At 34.5% G+C, this 20,542-nt stretch overlaps 1 protein-coding gene across 1 annotated transcript in view; it reads left to right on the top strand.

The window, feature by feature from the left end:
- Positions 1 to 20,542, top strand: part of egg (SET domain bifurcated histone lysine methyltransferase eggless) — a 625,200-nt gene that overhangs the window by 460,231 nt on the left and 144,427 nt on the right. The window contains exon 21 of the mRNA XM_090414562.1: positions 15,618 to 15,707. Within this exon, the coding sequence (XP_090270688.1) occupies positions 15,618 to 15,707 (90 nt within the window). The remainder of the gene's footprint in view (positions 1 to 15,617; positions 15,708 to 20,542) is intronic.

The raw sequence follows: 20,542 nt of genomic DNA, 5'->3' as shown, positions 1-20,542 counted from the left end.
TTGTGGATAAAGGGACGCAGACTACGGGCCTTCTTGTTGCAAACGTGTTGCCCAGAATATGTCATGATATCCACGTACCTGTGTGCTTGAATGCAGTCAACTTGCTGTGGTGCATCAGTTATTTTGCTTGTAACTAAAAATCTGTCTTCATTCTCCATGGTAAAGCAAGGGCAACCTCTTAGTAAACATGTGGAACACATCCCATTAATTTGAAACACTGCCTAGAGCCTGAATACCATGCTATGTGAGATTCCAAACTCTCTGTCAAAATCAGAGATTCTTCTTGAAGCTTTCCAATAATTCTTCCCTACGTGTAATCATCTATATGATGACCTCAAGACATTATAAGGCATCCAAATTGGCAACTTTACATGACCTCTTTGTGCAGGATTCGAAAATTTGAATGTGTACCCACTTTCTACTCAAATTCATTAGTTATACAAATTGCCACAATCTGGTTTGTCTGAATTTGTGGTTGTAATCTTCAGAAATAGCATTCATCCTTAGATTTTGGACACCAGTATAGTTTTATAGATGCATAAAAAAAGAGTTAGATAAAATGGACAAACTTCTTTCAGCTTAATGAACCATTTAACCTCATGAGTTCTCCAAGGATAACATTGTCATTAGCATAAGCTAGTAGGATGATGCTGCCATCACTAGGTTTTTCACATTTGTTTCTGTCATAACCTACATGTGGTATACAGTGTTCATCTAGCTGTTTTAAATCTCTCGTTACCACATCCATCCATCGTAATTGGGTCTCTTTGTCAATTTTATTTGTAAGCACTTGTTGATTAACTGGTCATTTACTCTCCAAACATGACCAAACCACTTTCTATTGCTTCTCGTAGATAATAGGTTGTTGAGTCTTTGAAACAGCAGTTTTAGTTCCTCATATCTTTGTTCACGTAGTCCAGTATTTTGATTGTAAAATGGTTCAAAAGTTTTTCTCAGTACTTTTCTTTCAAACATTGACCATGTTTCACACCCATACATTAATATTGTTCGTAGATAGTTTAAATAGTGTTTTTCTTTGAAATTTCTTGATAATATTCTAGATTTCAGGAGTTGTAAATTGCTAAATATTCACTATTGGCCTTCTTAGTGCCTGTGTCCTCTGCTCCTCAAAGGAAATGCAGAGAGAGAGAGAGAGAGCATCTGCTTTGTCTCTTGATGCATGTGATTTAATGTTGACTCCTAGATAGTTAAAATTAACCACTTGCTCAAAGATATAATTATTAATAACTGAATCGGGTCGGTCTTGATGAATACTTGAAATGCACATGTATTTAGTCTTTTCCTGGTTTATAACAAGACCCATTGCCTTACTTATCTTGATGAACTTAGACATAATGTGTATAACATCCTCATGAGTTCTCCAAGGATAACATTGTCATTAGCATAAGCTAGTAGGATGTCATTCCCATTTATTTCAATCCTTCTTTATTCATTTAGGTCACTAATGACTTTTTTCCAGACCTGCTAAATTGAACAGGTTTGGTGAGAGAGAGAGAGAGCATCTCCCTGGCAGAGTCCAGATTTTATTTTAGAACTTGATGTGGAAGAAATATACCTTGCAGACTGTGTGGTGATTACTAACGTCTTATCATGTTTGTATACTTTTGTGGTATTCTAAAAAAGTCTAATTGCATCCCATTGTGTATTTCAATGTATACTGCTATATTCTTGTTTATAGTCCACAAATATTATATATAATTCTTTATCAAATTCATAATGTTTTTCTAGCTATTGTCAGAAGGCAAAAATATGATCTACCATAAACTTTCCCTTCCATAAGTCACACTAATACTCTACTATAATGTTTGAAACATTCAAAGTAATTCTTTTCAAGATCAGTGTAGACAGTATTTAGTAGCAAGTGTCCAAGAGAGAGAGATACCTATATCTTCAAAAGATATTTCATAGGTGATCATTGATTCATCTTAGTTTCTGGAGCAAAAGCCATAGTGATCATCATCTTTAGCAGATAATGTAAAAGATTTTACCATTCCATTTTCACTTTCATTGTCTTTGCCAACTGTGTTGATTTTCCTGAAGTAATTTAAAATACTCACTTTTCATAATGGCAATAGATATAAACTGTTGTGCGAACTCTTCCCACCTCCCAAGCTCGGTTGGAAATGGTCACTTGACCTGAAACTTTTAAATAGTGCTCAAGCTTTGGTGGAAGTTATTTATGTTTTAACTTCATTAACAACACTAAAACAATATATAAGAAATAAGATATTTAACTGGTTCATGATATAGTTGATTTATGGCAAATTTTCCAGAACAAAGCCTGAAATAGAAAGGATCTTAATATATCTGTCTACACTCCTGTAATTGCTAATATCTTATATCAGATTTTAATTATAATTTGCTATCTGCATGCTTCACTTTTAATATTTATTAAACACTTGACCCTTTTAAAATTCATAAGTAAAGTTTGAGTCTTTCTGTTTTTTCTGGTTATATCAAAGTTACTCTGTGAGCACCAGATGAGTAAATGAAAGGCCAATATGTGGCTAGCATTTTGCCTACCCTTACACATGTAGAAGTGAGATCTGGCATCTCACTTCTATGTGCATTTCTTACTTCCTGATACTGGTGTGAGAGCTCTATTATGAAATGTAATTCTGCACACTAGAGTTAATTCAATTTAAATTCTTTATCTGAGATTTACTTCATAACTACAGTAGTTGAGGCCTCCAAAACACCATTGAAACATGTAATGATAATAAATTTAAGAAACAAAAACATAGAAATGCATGTAAACCTGCAGTTCCATATGCAGCAAGATAAGAACATCAAGTAGAGAAAATGGCATTTAGAGTGGTCAGTAGATTCTCAAAAAAAAAAAAAAAGAATATGGTGCATATGAAAAAATAGAATGGTTCCAGATGTGAAAACCCAATACGAACAATAAGTTATTTTCAAACAAAATATATGAAAATCATTGAATAAAACTCTATTTAATTTTAATGGATTTTTTAAAAAAAGTTTTAAACACTTATTTAAAGTATATACATATGTACCTTTCCTAAAGAAAATAGTGTGTCACTAATAAAACAGAAATTCGAAAAGGCTCAAATACACCACGCATATGGTTATTACTTAAATTTTATTCGCCTTCATTTTCTGACAGTAGCTGCATTTTGTGAGAGACTGGAATTAAATTACTTCCATCACTTGAAACACTTTGGCCTTCCTGTTCATACTGCAATGGCAAAACATTTTCTTCAGTAAAAGGAACTAAATTAGCACTCATTTCCAATAATTCTGAAGGTTGATTTTTTTTTTTTTTTTTTTTTTTTAAAACCATGAACCCTGTAATTAATCATTGAGATCCTGTTTTGACTAGATCTTTGTATAATTCTTCATGTCGCACCATACATGATTTCAATTCACATTTAAACTGTTCAGTATTTGGATCATGTGTAAGAAAAATGACTTTGCAATTTATAGCCATTTGGGGACACCCCCAAACTTGAATTTGGGGGTGTCCCCAAAATTCAAGTTTAAGTACATATGTACTGTTCTGGGAAATGATAATTATAATGGAAATACTCTTTCTAACATAACTAAATTCAAACAGAAATTTTAAAAATAAGCGCCATTTGAACCATGTAATTTTGAAACATTAAAATCAAAATATACCATGTAAAAATAGAATTGCTTCTGTTTTCTAAACTGTTTTTTCAAAATCGTGTAAAAAAAGGCTGTGTAAAAAGATAATTAGCTGTATATTTTTTGCATTTTAATTTAATTTTTGCATAGTCTGGAAACCCTATAGTGACCAAACACATAACTTTTTCTAGCCACTTTGGGTCTCCAATAAACAGGGCAGAATGAAATTTGTTCAGATGGGAGATGATAACTTTAAGAAAGTGCCCTATAAATCTACATCTCAAATTTACCGAATGACTTTGTCTCAGAAATATGGGTGCTTGAACTGCCTATAGTGGCTTTAGTGCACCTGATGTAGCAGTAAAGAGCATGAAAATAAAGCTGCAAAAAACTTAAAACATATGAGGGAGAACATCTAGCCTATTCCTGGGTATAACAAAGGTGGAAGAATGAAAGATTGACACCAAAGATTAAAATAACAAAATCTTGTATTAGAAGGTGGCGGTAAAAGAAAGTATCCAAAGGAGCACAAGTGTATAGTTCTCCCTTGTAATTTTTTAAATAACCTGTGGTGCGATCATAATTAAAAGAAACACACGTATTAACCACAGTGAAAACATCCTACATTCTCAGGTCGCTACATTCACAATTCTTCTGCTCATCATCCATCTCAGAAATCTGGTATTATTAAATCACTAGTTTCCAGAGCACACAAATTCTGCTCCTCTGAAGAATCTTTAAACCAGGAATTAGAAGTAATCAAAAATACAGCCATCCTAAATGGATATAATCCTAAAACAACTCAAAAAATCATCAGTAGTTCACTTCTCCACACATCAAACCAGACAGGAAGAAGTCCATAGGAGTCCCATACCTTATGTTAAAGGCATCTCAGAACGTCTTTCTAAAATTATAAAGAAATACAATTTTGCCACTACTTACAAACCTATCAACCAAATTTACAACTTGTTACCTTCTCCTAAGGACAAACTCTCACCTTTGATGTTGCCTGGTGTTTATGAGATTCCATGCTCATGCCAATTATCTTACTTTGGACAGACAGGTAAGTCTGTTCAGAAACGCATCTCGGAACATCAAGACCACATTCGTCTTTTTAAACCGCAGAAATCTGGCCTCTCTCAACACGGAATTGAAAATCCAAACCATAGGATCCATTGGGAAAAGTCTAAACTTTTACATAGATCTTTATATAAACATGAACATTTATACAAAGAAAGTTCTGAAGCCCTACTACACAGACCAAACTTAAACCGCAATGACGTTCTTACTATTCCTATAGTATGGGAAATTGTCATACAAAATTGTGTTAAATAATTTTTTTTTTTTTTTTTTTTTTTTTTTTTTTTTTTTTTTGTACTACTGTAGCATTATGCATTTAATGAGATTCTATTGTAATCATGTACCCTAACTGTATGTTATTCCTATTATTGTTTAAAACTACTGTACTGATGATGTCCTAAGATACTTATGATGAAATATTTACAATTAAATAATTTTCACTGTGGTTAATACGTGTGTTTCTTTTAATTATTCTCCCTTGTAATGTGACCAGTCTCTAGGATCTTACCTGCATTTTGTTAGAGTACATTAATTCCATCAGTTGTTATGATTTCACTGGTGAAATACTACCAGAAAAGATTACACTATTTGGGATTTAGCCGACCAAATTGTATTCTTATTGGTTAAACCAAAATAAAAAATGATGGTACAACATGACAAAATTTCATGCCTGCTGGGGCATCGCCCGGTTAAACAAGGCCCCAGTTGTTTTCGCCAGGGAACCAGGGCGAACAGCGAAAAGTCAGCTACTGGAACAAATCTGAAAATAAACCCCAACTCAACATCACCAGAGTTAAAGATCGGTACTATCAACGTAAGAAGCCTGAATGGCAAAGAAATGGAGCTAGCTGAGGAATTAGATAAGTACCAGATCGACATAATAGGGGTGACTGAAACAAAAAAGACCAAAACTGGTGAGATCTTTCTGAGCAATAAATACAAAATGTTATATTCAGGCAATGACAATCAAGGAAAAGAAGGAGTAGCCATAGTATTCAACACAAAATACGATGCTAATCTTCTTGAATGGCAGTCAGTCTCAAGTAGAGTAATGTGGGCAAATATGAGAATGGGGAACTGGACAATGAGACTATTTGTGCCTATGGTCCCACCGAAGGTTCTACTAAGGTAGAAGTGGAGGAATTTTTTGAGGCTTTAGAAAAAGCAACTGACACAATGAAAAATGAAAAGTTGGTCCTTGTTGGGGATCTAAATAGCAGAGTAGGAAATGATTGTGAGACATACAAAAATATTTTGGGAAAATTTGGAGAAAAGAGCAAAGCTAATAATAATGGCAAATATCTGTTGGATTTCTGCTCAGGACATGGACTGGTTATTACTAACACCATGTTCCAACATAAAAATGTGCACAAATTCACATGGAGAGAAGAGGCTAGGAATAAGAAAAGTCTCATTGACTGTGTTATTGTTGATAGTGATGTTTTCTCCCTGGTGCAGGACACCAGAGTGTACAGAGGATTTGAAATTGGAAGTGATCACTATTTAGTCTTGAGCAGGATAAAATTGAATTTCATATTGAAAAGAATAACATGTAAGAAAGTTTTAAAGCGAATAAAAGTTGAGCAGCTCTCAGATGTGAACTGTAGGCTAAAATACACAAAGATTATTGAAGAAAAAATGAAAGAGTTTGAGAACAGGAATCAAACCTTGGAGATTCGGTGGCAAACTCTGAAGAAAACATTGATTGATTCTGCCAGAGAGGCATGTGGTGAGGTTATCTGTAAGGATAAAAAAATCAGAACTCCCTGGTGGACACAGGAAGTTAAAGAGGCAGTGAAGGAAAAGAAGAAAGCATACCAAAAGTTCCTGTCAAATAAGTCAGCTTGTGCTCTTAGAGAATATAGAGACAAATGCAAGAATGCTAAACACTGTGTAAAACTAGCTAAACAAAAGTCATGGGAGGACTTTGGCAAGAACATAGAAAATAAATATCAAGAAGGTGGCAAAATATTCTGGAGGTTGTTGAAGAAGCTTAAGAATGGAGGAAAGAGTGCTGTAAAAGGAATTAGAGATGATAAAGGTGACATGAAAACGGGAGAAAAAGATATCCTTGAAGTATGGAGTAATTACTTTGAAAAACTGCTAAATGAAACAAGCAGTGATGACAGCACAGTGGTAAAAAACACTGACCAGGCATGCAGTCAGGAATACATATCCATACTTGAAGTAGAAAAAGCCATCAAAGGCTTGAAATGTGGAAAGGCAGCAGGAGTAGATGATATTCGACCAGAAATGCTGAAGTATGGTGGTATAAGAGTCTTACAGTGGCTGCACTGCATAGTTCAGAAAGCCTGGACAGAGGGACGAATACCCGATGATTGGAGCAGAGTTCTCATAGTACCCATATAGAAAAAGGGAAATAAAACTGCATGTGAGAATTACAGAGGTATTTCCCTACTGAGTGTTCCTGGCAAGATCTATGCAAGTATACTTGAGAAACGGTTGAGAAGAATTGTGGAAGAAAAGCTTGGTGAAGAACAAGCTGAATTTAGGCCAAATAGAGGCTGTCAGGATCAGATCTTCACTTTATGACAAATAGTCGAGAAAGCATGGGAATATAACAAAGATCTGTATTTAAGTTTTGTCGATCTGGAAAAGGCATATGACAAGGTGCCAAGAGAGAAGCTATTCAATACGCTTCAGTTATATGGTGTCAATGGGGCATTATATCAAGCAATACTTAGTCTTTATTTGAGTTGTAAGTCATCAGTTAGAATTGAAGGAAGTACAGGAAGATGGTTTAATGTTAAATCTGGTGTGAGACAAGGATGTACATTATCCCCTCTGTTATTCATTATCTATATGGATCACATTATGAAGAAAAGTGGTATTAAACATGATATCAAAATTGGAGATGTTAATGTCAGCTCTTTGATTTATGCGGATGATGTTATACTTCTAAATAAATCTGCTACAAGTCTGCAAGATTCTCTGACTAAATTGAATAGCTGTTTTAATAGATATGGTATGAAGGTCAGCAATAACAAGACAAAGACAATGAAAATAGGCAGAATCATTGAAAATGTCAACTGTGTTGTGAATGGAGAACCTGTGGAACAAGTAAAACATTTCAGCTATTTAGGCACGATTTTTACTGAAGATGGTAAATTAAATATAGAAATAGACAACAGAATCAGCAAAGCTGGTATGGTGGGAAGTCAATTTTATAAATTCATATGGAATAAGAGAGAAATCAGTCGGAACACTAAATTAGCTGTGTACAAGACAGTGTTCAAACCAGTTTTAACTTATGGATCTGAGAGCTGGGTCAGAAGTAAAACACTTGACCAAAGACTAGAGACCACAGATATGAGAGTCCTGAGAAAGATTATAGGCATGAACAGATGGCATCAATGGCAATATCATATTAAAAATGAGGACATTAGGAAAGTACTTGACATTGTCAGCATCCAGGAATGCATTAGCAGAGCTAATCTTAGGTGGTATGGTCACTTAAACAGAATGGGCGAGGAAAGATTAGCAAAACAAGTGTTCTCTGCCAGGTTGGCAGCAAAACGACCCAGAGGAAGACCAAGATATAGGTGGATTGATACGGTACAAAATGCTTTAGACGATAGAAATATAAGATCTGATAATGTTGGAGTCTTGACAAGTAACAGACTGATTTGGTGGAAAATTGTAGATAGGAAATTAATAATGATGTAATTTTTTTCATGTAGTACTATCATATCCTGTACACCCCTTGAGGGTACATGGCAGGAATTTGATGATGATGAAGATTACACTAGACAAAAATTCTTCTAGTCCAAAAATAAATAAATTAATAATAATGATGATGATGTTGATGACAAGAGCACTGGAATAAAAATGTGATTTTTTTTAACCAATCATAGTGATGTCACTTCAAATGCTTCCATGCTTGGATAATGAATAAAAACATGAATATGATTTTCTGTATAATTTACCTTGTAGCCAAGCAAAAAAAAAAACTTAACTTGCCACAACTTTTATGATCAGTGTATTGTGATAGACAGTGGCATATACACAATAAAGCTACTTTCCATCTTTAAATACTTGCAAGTATTCAAAGTTGCAAAGTAGCTTTATTGTGTAACTTACGGAAATACTTAATTCCTAACTGTGTCTATCAGCAGCATCTCATTTTGGCATACTCTGGTTTTCTACACAGATGATTCAAAATCGTGCTTTAGTGGAATCTCATACCATCTTCCCAAACAATCTGGTATCTAATCAGATCCTACTCTAATTTACCAAAGATCCTGTTGTGTGGCATAGGGCTTGCAATAAACTTAATAAAGTTGAAATGTTACCAGAGGTTCGTTATTCTCTCTCTCTCTCTAAGCTCACATGGTATCTGATTCTGTTTTAGATCCATCATCTGTTATATCAATAAGGAGACTCCCTGCACATTTGCTTTTGGTAAATCCCAAGTTGCATTGAAATCAATGGAAATAAGACTGCAAAAAAGGGACTAAAAAAAAAAAACTTCAATATTGATTACAGGTAGATCATATGACAAAAATTAATATCCAAGTGGTAGCCAAGATAATACACATATTGGTAACAACCCATATGATATACAGCCTGGAATTAAACTGTGACCATCTATAGATGCAAAGCTGGTGCAGAGACTTTAGAGGAAAAGTAATTCTTGTTCACCAATGAATAGGAATCATTTTTACGCTACTTCATATAGAGCAGGGATCGGCAACCTTTTCAGATTCATGGGCCACATTCAAGTTTTATTTTTAATAATCTCTTTTAATAAATTTTTAATAATTTTAATAATGATAATAATGTGGTCAAAAGCATTTAATTAATAGAAAATAGTGAGTGAAAAAAATACTTGTTATCAATTTTTATGATATGAATCTTAAAAACAGAAATATTTAAAGTTGTTGTTGTTGTCTTGTCCTTTGAAGAGTCTTAGATGTTTCTATGTGCTCCTTGTACTGCTTTTGGCTATGTCGATGATTTTGTTTGTATAGAGCTGTTGTTCAGGATTAGGATCCATTTCTTGCAAGGCTGCTGTAATTGCTGGACAGGTAAAGATGTGAGTGGGTGTCAGTTCAGCATTGGGGCAGTTGTTGCAGTTTCTATATGTTCTCGTATCATCTGTATTGATCTTCATTCCTCTATAATGTCCTGTTCATAGTCTTGCTATCGTGGTGGAGGTCTTTCTGTCAGCACTGATTTCAGGAATTTGATGTTCTATCACTGATTTCAGTGGAATTAGTTTAGCTTTTGCTAGCGCATTGGCATCAGCAAAAGTTATCATGTGAGTTTCTTGGTTGAGTTCTCTGGCCTCTTTTGCTAATTTATTAGCTGCTTCATTGTAATCAGTGCCTACATGAGCAGGAATCCATTGTAAAATGCAACTTTTTCCTAAACACTTTAGTTGATTTAAGAGTTTATGGATGTCTTGTGTGAGCTTGGTATTGCCATTTTTGATCCTCCATAGCTGATCTTGAGTCACTGTAAATTATAATTCCTTCAGATTGTTAAGATGATGATAGTTTTAAGTAGGCTTCTAGTGCTTTATTTATTGCATAGAGTTCACTGGTAAAATTGGAAGTAATTCTCCCAGATCCAACTTTTATTGAAAGTTTTTCACCTTTCGGGAGTAGAAGCAGAACACCAGTGTTTCCATTAATCATATTGGTGTCTGACGATCCATTGGTATAACAAATAACCTGTTTGGAGGATGAAAGAAGGTTGATAGTATTTAGGCCTTTTTCTTTGAGCATTTCTTTTGGTTCTTTTTTTGTACAGAGTTTGGTAAGGTTTAGATTTATGGAGGTATTTGAAGGTAAAGAACTGGAAAATAGAGGTTATTTGTTTATGTGGGCATTTAGCTGATCAAAACCTATTTCCTTTCCTGATTGTGTTATCATATTGTTGACAGTTTTTAGTTCATAATATTTAAAGTACAAGATATGATACAAGCATGAAAATGAAACTCAATGAAAAATTATTATCACGTAAAAACAAAGTAATATAGTTTATGCATTACAATATGTGTGTCTCCCTACTTAATGTGATTGTTTTCCCTTTGCACCTCGGGTTATAAAGTGGATATAGATAATTTGGCTAAGGGAAAACAATCACAAAAGGCACATTAAGCAGGGAGACACACATATTGTGATGCATAAACTGAACATAAACGAAGCATGCAAATGTTCATCGGTCAGTCGAGAAGAAAATTTATTTTTTCTAAAACTCATGGCAGAAAATGCTTGTTTGCAAATATACTTGTATGTGCTTCCAGATGCAACTATCATCATCTTTGCAAAACTGATTAATCCTTCAAAATCTTTTGGTAAGTATCGATAAATTTTTTGGATATTTTCTAATGAAAATGTGTTCTTTAATGTTTCATTGTGTTGCAATTCCAAAACTTCCATCTATAGTCGGTTTGATAGGTCATCAATGTCAACAATAAATAAAATGGTTTAAAAATAATCACATTTTGATGCTATTTTTATGAATATCCATAAATCTTATTGAAAATTCCATTTGTAAATCTTCAATAATACCAAAAAAGTTTCCTGTTGTGTTTGCCATCCAACTATAGATGCCGATTTGCAACATATATAATGATGTAGATTTTCTTCCATCATATATTTCTTCAACAGACATAGTTTGCCTTCAAAAGCTTTTATATCAGAAAACAGTTCTGCTAGTAATTTACCTTGGCTCACAGGTTCAAATTAAGTTCCTTAAGATAGTTGTAATGTCTACCACAAATGCAAGAGACATAATCCATTTTTTATCTGATAGTTGTGGGACAGTATTTTTGTGTTCCATCATGAAAATATCAATTTCTTCACGTAAATTAAAAAAGCTTTTTTTTTTAGCACATCACCTCTACTTAATCATCTAACACTTGAGTAGTAGATAACGTCCTCTTGAAATGTCCATAACGTCTTTTCTTGATGATAAAATTTTACACGCCACATGCCATGTATGGTCAACCTTTTATGGGCCACCAAAAATGCACGTTTAGGCTGCAGGAAGCCCTCGGGCTGCCGGTTGCCAATGCCTGATATAGAGGAACAACAGTTTACTTGTAAGTAATGGAGTTCAGTTTTTACATTATGACAGTCTGTTGACTCCTTATTTCATTAATGAGAACAGTCTATTTTGCCACTATTAACAATTTGCCTCAGTTTTATATACTCTTATTTTATCTGACACTGCTAACATTTTATTTTATTTTTTTTATATAAAAAAAAGTCAATCCTTATAATTAAATATTAGAAATTTCTATTTCTAAATAATTATATTTAGAAATAGAAATCAATTTTATACTAGTTTTTTTTTTTACTAATACAGTCCTTTCTTTCCCCATCTTCGACATTAATATGTTGTAAGTACATATTATGTAAATACTATGTAAATAATGTAAATGTAAATTTACATTTACTATATAAATGTAAATACTATGTAAATTTACATATTATTTACATAATATGTAAATACATATGTAAATAATTCTATAGGGATGTTATTAATACATAGGTAACTGTCACTTGTGTGGATGTTTTTAATCCTTGTTTTTTCTAGATTCATTTCTGAGTCTATCTCATTGCTGTTTGTGTATATTTTTTCACCATTTCTTCTAGATATTTTGGGTTTTGAGATATTAGTACTAGATCATCAGCAAACATAAGGATTTGTAATTTTTCATGATCTATGCTTATTCTTCCGTTTAAGTTTGTTTTTCTCAGAATATATTCTAAAGTGCTCGTAAATAGATTTGGAGAGATCATATCGCCTTGGTGGACACCTCTCTTTATATTTTATTATTATTATTCAGGCCTCCATGGAGTCAAAAGACTCATCGTGGGAGGTCCTTCCTAAGAACATAAAGTCTGTCAAGACTCATCGAGGGGAGGTCCTCCCCTAAGAAACACAAAGTCTATTATACCACTCCTTAAACTCATTGACCATTCTCGCTCTCACCACTCCATCAGGCAATGCATTCCACGGTTCAACCACCCTCCATAGGTTGATCAAATAGGGTTATTTGTGTGGTCTGATTTTTGTTAATTTCTTTTATCATATGGATGTAAGTATTATCTACATTTATTTCTAGTAAGGCACAGATGACTGCATTGTGTTCTATCAAATGCTTTTTTAAAATCAGTGAAGAGGAAACATAGAGGGATTTGGTATTCTCTGCATTTTTCTGTTAATTGCAAAATGATCTGGATATGATCTATTGTGGAGAAGCCTCTGAATCCTTCCTTCTCTCTACTTGATTTGTCTTCGAGAATGTTGTGGATTGTGTTCAGTATTACTCTGTTCATGATTTTTTATATATATGTGTGAGAGTAGACAGATTGGATGATAATTTTTTATGTCTTCCTTGTTCCCTTTTTTGAATAGAAGTATGGTTTTTGAGGTCTTCCATTCATTCCTCTGGAATCTTTCCTTCTTTGAAGTACCATGTGAATCTAATAGTCAAGGCTTTGAATATAGTTGGTCCACTTTGTTGGATTTCTTCAGCCTTAGCATGATCAAGTCCTGAGGCTTTACTTTTATTCATTTCCTTTAGGGCATGTTCTACTGTTTAAAATTTAAGTCTTTCTCTACCTTTTTTTTTTTTTCTTTTTTCCCCTGTGCTGCTTTTCTTAGTTTTTGTATCCTGAAAGCTTTGTAGTGTTCTGGAATTCTTTTCCTTAGTAACTTACAGATAATTTTGTATTCTAGAAAAATTTCCTTGAGATTTCTTTAGATATTTTCTCTTTTTCAGTAGTTCTATGGTTTGAGGTGAGAGTCATTCTCTTTTCTTTTGTTTCATTGGAATTTCTGACTTTATCTTGTGCTCTTTTTATTTATTAATAAATTCAGTATAGTCGTCATTTACATAGCAGTTCTTAATAGTCCATTCAGTCTCTTCTATGTACTTCCTGAACTTGTAGTGGTCATCTTATAATTGCTCTGAGGAGTCTATGGTCAGAGTCTATGTTGAAATATGTTTTGCCTTTTGTACCTGTCTTTTACAGTGTGTTAAAATGTAGTCAATTTCATTTTTTGGTCTCCATTCAGTGATTGTCAAGTCCATCTGCTTCCTGGGCATTTGTTGAAAAAAGTGTTTATAATAAAGAGTTGTTCAGCTGCACGAATTCGACTTTTTTCTCTCTCCCTCAAGCCATATGGACCTATAAACTTTTTGTTTTGTTTTCTGCATCCTATTTTGGCATTAAAGTCTCCATCAATGAATGTGTTATATTGACTTATAATTTAATGCCTTTTCAAGATTCGTGTAAAATTTTTTTATTTCTTGATTATCAGCTACGGATTTTGGAACATACCAAGATGTTAATTTTATTGTTATATTGTTCTCTATTCCAACTAGGAGCACACCTATTCTTTCAGATAATGTTACAAGAAAGGATCTACTTGGTGAGCTTAGATCTAACAATAAAGCCCACTCTGCCTTGTTTGCCACTGTTTGAGGATACTCCCAGGAGTATCTGTGAGCCATCATACCATCAGTCCTTTTAATCTTTTTATTTCATTCACTATGAAGATATCTAAGTTGACATTGGTTAGTTCTTTGATTAATAAATCTATTTTGTAATCTCTTGCCAAAGTTCGAGTATTGAGAATACCGGTAGCCATTTTCAAAGAATTAATAGGCAGCCTGCCCTCATCTGCAAGATTCTTAGCCTGTCCTCACTCAGTGCCTTACTGCCACTGTAGAAAGTGAGTGTGGGCCGTTCAGGACTCGGGACCATTTCTGTTGTTGCAGTAGTGGCACATCTTTGCTGTCGTCGGATATACACTTCTCCTGACTAGGGTTTTGAAGAGTTCACCAGACCTCTGTTAGCAGTATTGGGTCCAGGTCCAATAATGGCTAGGATTCCCAAAATCCCATGGTGCACCACAGGGATGTAGAGTTGGACTTTGCACTTAGTATCATTCAACAGACTAAAAGATGCTCTGGTCCAAATCTTGACATCTCTGTGAAGGCAAAACTGTTTAATAGTGACATTCTTCCATTACTCACATATGGATTAGAAACATGGAGCACAACAAGACAAGAAGAAGAGACTCTCACGATAACTCTACATGCAACATAGAATTTGTAAACATCAGCAAAATGGAACATGTTAGAAATACACAACTAAAAGAGATATCAGGTGTAAATGATGTGGTAACTGCAGTATACAAAAGCAAGATGAGATGGGCAGGCCACATAACCAGACTCAAGGATAACAGATGGACATATAGAATAATTAATTGGCAACCAAGAATAAAGAGAAAACTAGGAAGTTTTCTCTTTAGAAAGGAAGACCACATACAATATGGGAAGACTCATTAGTGAAATCTATGGATATAACATGGTAGAGAGAGAGGGTCAAGATGGTTGGAGGCATCTTTGTGACCTGCACTCATAGAGAAATCCTGAATGAACCACAGGCTCAACAAGGTAATGTACACAGTTTTTTTTTTGTTATCCATTAATTTTTAACTTTGGATTTGGCTTTGAAATCTGATGGTCTATTAAATAAGCAGACATGCATTTCTCTACTGTAAATATATCATTTTCTGCTTACATTCTAAAAGGTGGAAAAAGTTTTCATGTTATACAAGATTTTTCTTTCCACTTTACTAAACTGTATTTAGTTGATATTGGGAACTTTATGCAGTGTTAATATTTTTTCTAATTATCATGAGATATTTAGAGTAGGAATACTCTGAACTCTTTCCCATATCATGCCATTTAAATGCCTTGTCAGAGTCTAAGTTCATTGAAAATCGTAGTGTTTTCTTCACTGGTTAAAACTAAGACATGAAGTGTGTGGGGGGAGCAAAGGGGGAGGGAATATTTATCATAGAATATCTTATTCTTTATCATATGATTTATTATTTATTGTTTAATTTTTCTGCAGTTCTTCTACTATTGAAAAGGACAATAATGATTCAGACTCTGATTATAATGCTGATATCGAGCCTGTTCAGCATGGAACCTATGCCACGAGGTATGATTTTTCCTATCATTTCTACATATACACATATGCATGCATCATTTGCATACACAAGATTTTATAAAAAGATCCATGGATTGTGATTTACCTGAAAATGGTATCATTATAAATTAAAGATGCCAAGAAATCATATTCTTGGTTTCATCCTAAATGGACATGTATAATACTATGCATTATGGGAAGAGCCACTACCCAGACCATTTTTGACCTTTATTGAGGTCTCATCAGTGGAAACCAGACCCAGAAGTGATACCAAGGTTGAAGTAATGCAGAAGAACGCAGTCATGGAGTGACTTAATGAGCAAACTTTGTTTGCTTACACATGGATAAAGGATGAAACCAAGAATATAATTTCTTGGCATCTTTAATTTATAGTACGAGGTGGTATCAAAAAGTTTCGAGACTAGCTCTGTTTATGAGAAATTACTATATTTATCTACGTTTACACACTATCACCTTCAAAATAGTCCCCTTGCATATCGATACAGTGCTCCCACCATTCTTGGCACTTCTGGAATGTGTCCTGGAAGTCTTCTTTTCAAAGCATGTCAAGCACCTTCTGCGATTCGCGCTGGATCTCCGCAATGGTGTCAAAACGGTGACCTTTGAGCTGGATCTTCATCTTCGGGAAGAGGGGGAAGTCTGCAGGAGCCAAATCTGGCAAGTAGGGTGGGTGCAGATGTGAGATCATATTGTTTCTGGCGAGAAACTCACGTGTGAGGAGAGCTCGGTGACAGGGTGCATTGTCGTTGTGGAGCATCTATTTCCATCCAGTTTTTCGTGCACCACAGATCTGGCCACTTTCACCGAATGTCCTCCCTCAGATGCCTTAAAACCTGGCAGTAGAACTCGCTATTGACGGTCTGGCCCCTTAGGACGAATTCTCGATGCACAGTGCTGCTAATATCGAAAAAGATGATGAGCATGCACTTGGTGAGCTGCGGACCTGCCTCGCCTTTTTCGGTCGTGGAGATGGACTCTTCCACTGTGAAGATTGTTGCTTCATCTGACTGTCGTACCTGTACATCCAAGTTTCGTCACCGGTAATGATCCTCGAATTTCACGTTTTTTCAAACGTGAATTTCACGTTTGCTATTTGTTCTGACTTGCTGTCCATGATGAAATCGCAGATGTGGTAATGCAGGTGGTCAGAATAGCATCAGTTGCACAGCTCCCGATCTACACAGGACGATGTCTTTTGGCACACTGATTTATGAAGGTAGGTGCTCCCTGTGACTGTGCGTGCAGCATTGTGCTGCCATCTATTGGCGTGTTACAAACCTAGTCTTGAAACTTTTTGATACCACCTCATATATAACCAACTAAAAAAATAAAAAATTCAGGCAAACATATTTGAAGCTATGAAATATGGTAGAACTTCCAGGAATTGAACTAATGCCTTTCCATATCTATTCTTGTCCAGCAATTGCCTCTGCTCTACAGAAAATTGACAATATCCCTATAGAAAAGCTCTGCTCCATTGCTCCATCAAAGTTCAGACAAATTGACAATCAGTTCTACAGGCCCATGGTTATATCTAGAAGCTCTTCAACGGACTCGACAACAACTGAAAAAACTTTCAACATCTAACTCTAATCCAGAGTATTTAATTATAAATAATATGGTGTGACACCTTTTGACTACTTGCATATAGAAATATGACTTCTTCAGCGTCTGGCTCCCACTGATGCAGTTTTCTGTTGATGTGAGAAGTCTACTGAAGAGGCCTTGGGGCTGCTTCAGTGGATGCTTTTCCTTTGGTTATGAGTGGCTCTGCTCAGTGGTGGGGTGGGCCTGCCATTAGAATAGCCACCACTGAGAGTTCTGTGTGGCAGGGTGGGCTTGTCATTGAGTTAAATGATCCTCTGGGCCACTCACTGTTGGGTGATTTGAGGGATTATCCAAGTTTTTGGAGATCCCCTTCACCTTTACAAAGGTTTGGGTAGTGGCCCTTCCTATAATGCATAGATTATACATGTCTGTAAGAATATGTGTTGCATTATGGGATATTAAGGCATTTGATGTGAAGTCATTAGCCTCTGTATACAAGTAGCCAGTCGTGAAGTGACTTCACTTCACACACAAACTTTTTTTCTTACACTTGGATAAAGGATGAAGCCAAAAACATAATTTCTTGGCATCTTTAATTTATAGTATAACCAGTGAAAAAACTTACAAAATGGTATACTATCTCTGAACATGTTTCTATACTGCATGTTGTCTACTAGTATGCTTTCTAACATACATGACGATTACTTTGGTTAGCACAAATGTGATGGTTTACATAATCATGCTCATTGGAATCATGCTGCTAAACCAGGGTCCTGTTTTCTTTAAGAAAATGCAACAAACAGTGAAATTGAGGACACACCATCAGTATAATAAAGAATCAACGGAAAAGAGATTGAGCTAGCCTTTAAAGATCAGAAGTGTCATGCCAATATAATTGGAGTTACTTAAATGAAGAATACAAAAACAGGTGGGATACTTGTAGATAGTTTCAAGTGCAGTAATTAGGGAAATTTTCAAAATTGGACAACGAGACTTATTTATGCCAGTTGTCTTCCAAATTTTCTAATACAGAAATTAGAGAAACTTGAGTCAGAGAAAGAAGGCAGGTGGCCTAAAGAAAAAGGAAATGCTGATTCTTGTTGAAGATGGAAAAAGCATCATTAGTGAATGAGTCACAGATATACAGTAATGTTCTGGACAAATTTGGAGAAAAGAGTAAAGCTAATAAGAGTGTTGATTATCTCTTGAATTTATGATCATGACATAGACTAATCATTACTAACCCCATGATCCAACATAAACATGCACCTGAATTCACATAGAAGGAAAATGGAAGAAATAACAAACTTTTATGCTAACATCTTCTTGTAGTCCAAAAACTCATTTTAGGAAATCCACACTAAGCTGTTACTTGACAGTACCTGTCATATCATTCTTTAAGCTCATTCTGACAAAGTACAGCAGTCCCTCGATTAATGCACCTAATATGTTCTTTAAAACAGGCATATTATAATCAAATATAATAACCTATGGGAAAAAGTATAATTTGTTTCTCAAATTTCTCTTTTGACCCTTAATATATATATATATATAAATAATTTTATAAAGAATTGAATGACTAGAACCGAGATTTAAGTAAAAAGGTTTTAATATAAAAACACGACTAGCTTCGGCTTGTAACAGCCTTCATCAGGTGACATTATAAAAGAAAGAAAAAATACTAAAACACTGAAGCTTAAATAAATAACATCTTCCATTGCAATGATGAACTACAGAGAAAAATCATGGAATCTAGAGAAATCATCTTCAATCCTGTTCATGTAAATAATAACTTGAGCTACAACCTCCCAGATTGTCATTCAGCTTAATCATGTACTGGCGTTCACGAGATGCTACTAGCACACACTTTCCCAACAATAGAACTAACGAAAGAACAGCTTTAAATACAACCACAACGATTTAATGTCAATTATGTATAGAGACTCTTTATGATGTTCATAGTGTTTTAGTGTTTTTTCTTTTTTCTTTCTTTTATAATGTCACCTGGTGAAGGCTGTTACAAGCCGAAACTAGTCATGTTTTTATATTAAAACCTTTTTACTTAAATCTCGGTTCTAGTCATCCAATTCTTTATAAAAATATGTATGTTAACCAAGTTAATGATCATTCTTTCATCTATAACCTTCATGACAAGGCTTCTATTATTAATAATAAAAAAAAAAACTTCAACAAGACACTGAAGAGGATTGGACTAAGCATCAACAGGTTGGTCGTCTTGAAACGTTGCAAATTTCACGCTGTCTTTCTTAAATTTATTTACTTTAAAGAAAATATAACAATAATAACTATCATAAAGCTAAATTAGACCTACTATCTGAAAGAATCTCGGATACTAAACAAACTCTCGCTTTTCTTTTCAATAAAAAAAAGAACTGTAGTGGAGAAACTGGAAGAATCTGTAGATAATAAAAGTTGGCATACCTTTAATACATACTGTGAATCTCAAGCAGCCACAATACAATATTATAACAAAGTAAATCTTATAAGTAAATTTGAAACATTAAAAAGAATACAAAATAATAGGAACTTCTCAAAACCACACATCAATATTGACAAAGTTGTTATCAAGAAATCTTGTTATATACTTTCAGATGTAGAAAAAAGCATCCTTAGTAAAGGTCTAAACTTTATTCCTTCCCCAAAATTTATACCAAAGGAAACACTACTTACAAAAATAGAAAAAGCTACTTCTTTTCTCCCTCCACAAGATGCAAAACTTCTACGTATTGAATCAATCTTTATTATTAATAACGCAAAACCACCTGCAGATAACATTACTTCAACAGAACGCAAAACTATTAAAAGTTTAAAAAACAACAGAGATATAATTATCCTTCCTGTGGATAAAGGCAATGCAACAGTCATCCTCAACTCTGAAGATTACCTGAATGAAATGCTTGAATTACTACATAATGATACCTACTCAATACTCAAGAGAGATCCAACTCGTGAACTTGAAAATTGTACAAACAACTTATTAAAAACAACAACTGAATTATCCCGAAACGTTCGCTTATCTCTACGCTCTCTCCATCCGTTAATTCCTCGCATATACGGTGTTCCTAAAATCCATAAAGAGAACACCCCACTATGCCCAATTGTAGAAGGTATCAATTCTCCGACGTACAATCTTTCAAAATATCTTGCCAAATACCTAAAACGTTTTTCAGGCAAGTCACCATCCTTTATCAAGAACACTACAGAATTTGTTACATACATCAAGGATATTACAGTTAATGAAGATGAAATCATGGCTA

The sequence above is a fragment of the Typopeltis vanoorti genome, chromosome 25, assembly GCF_054136105.1.
Source record: "Typopeltis vanoorti isolate ZY-2024b chromosome 25, IOZ_Tvanoo_1.0, whole genome shotgun sequence".
NCBI classification, from domain to species: domain Eukaryota; kingdom Metazoa; phylum Arthropoda; class Arachnida; order Uropygi; family Thelyphonidae; genus Typopeltis; species Typopeltis vanoorti.
This window is presented reverse-complemented; position numbering and strand designations above follow the sequence as displayed.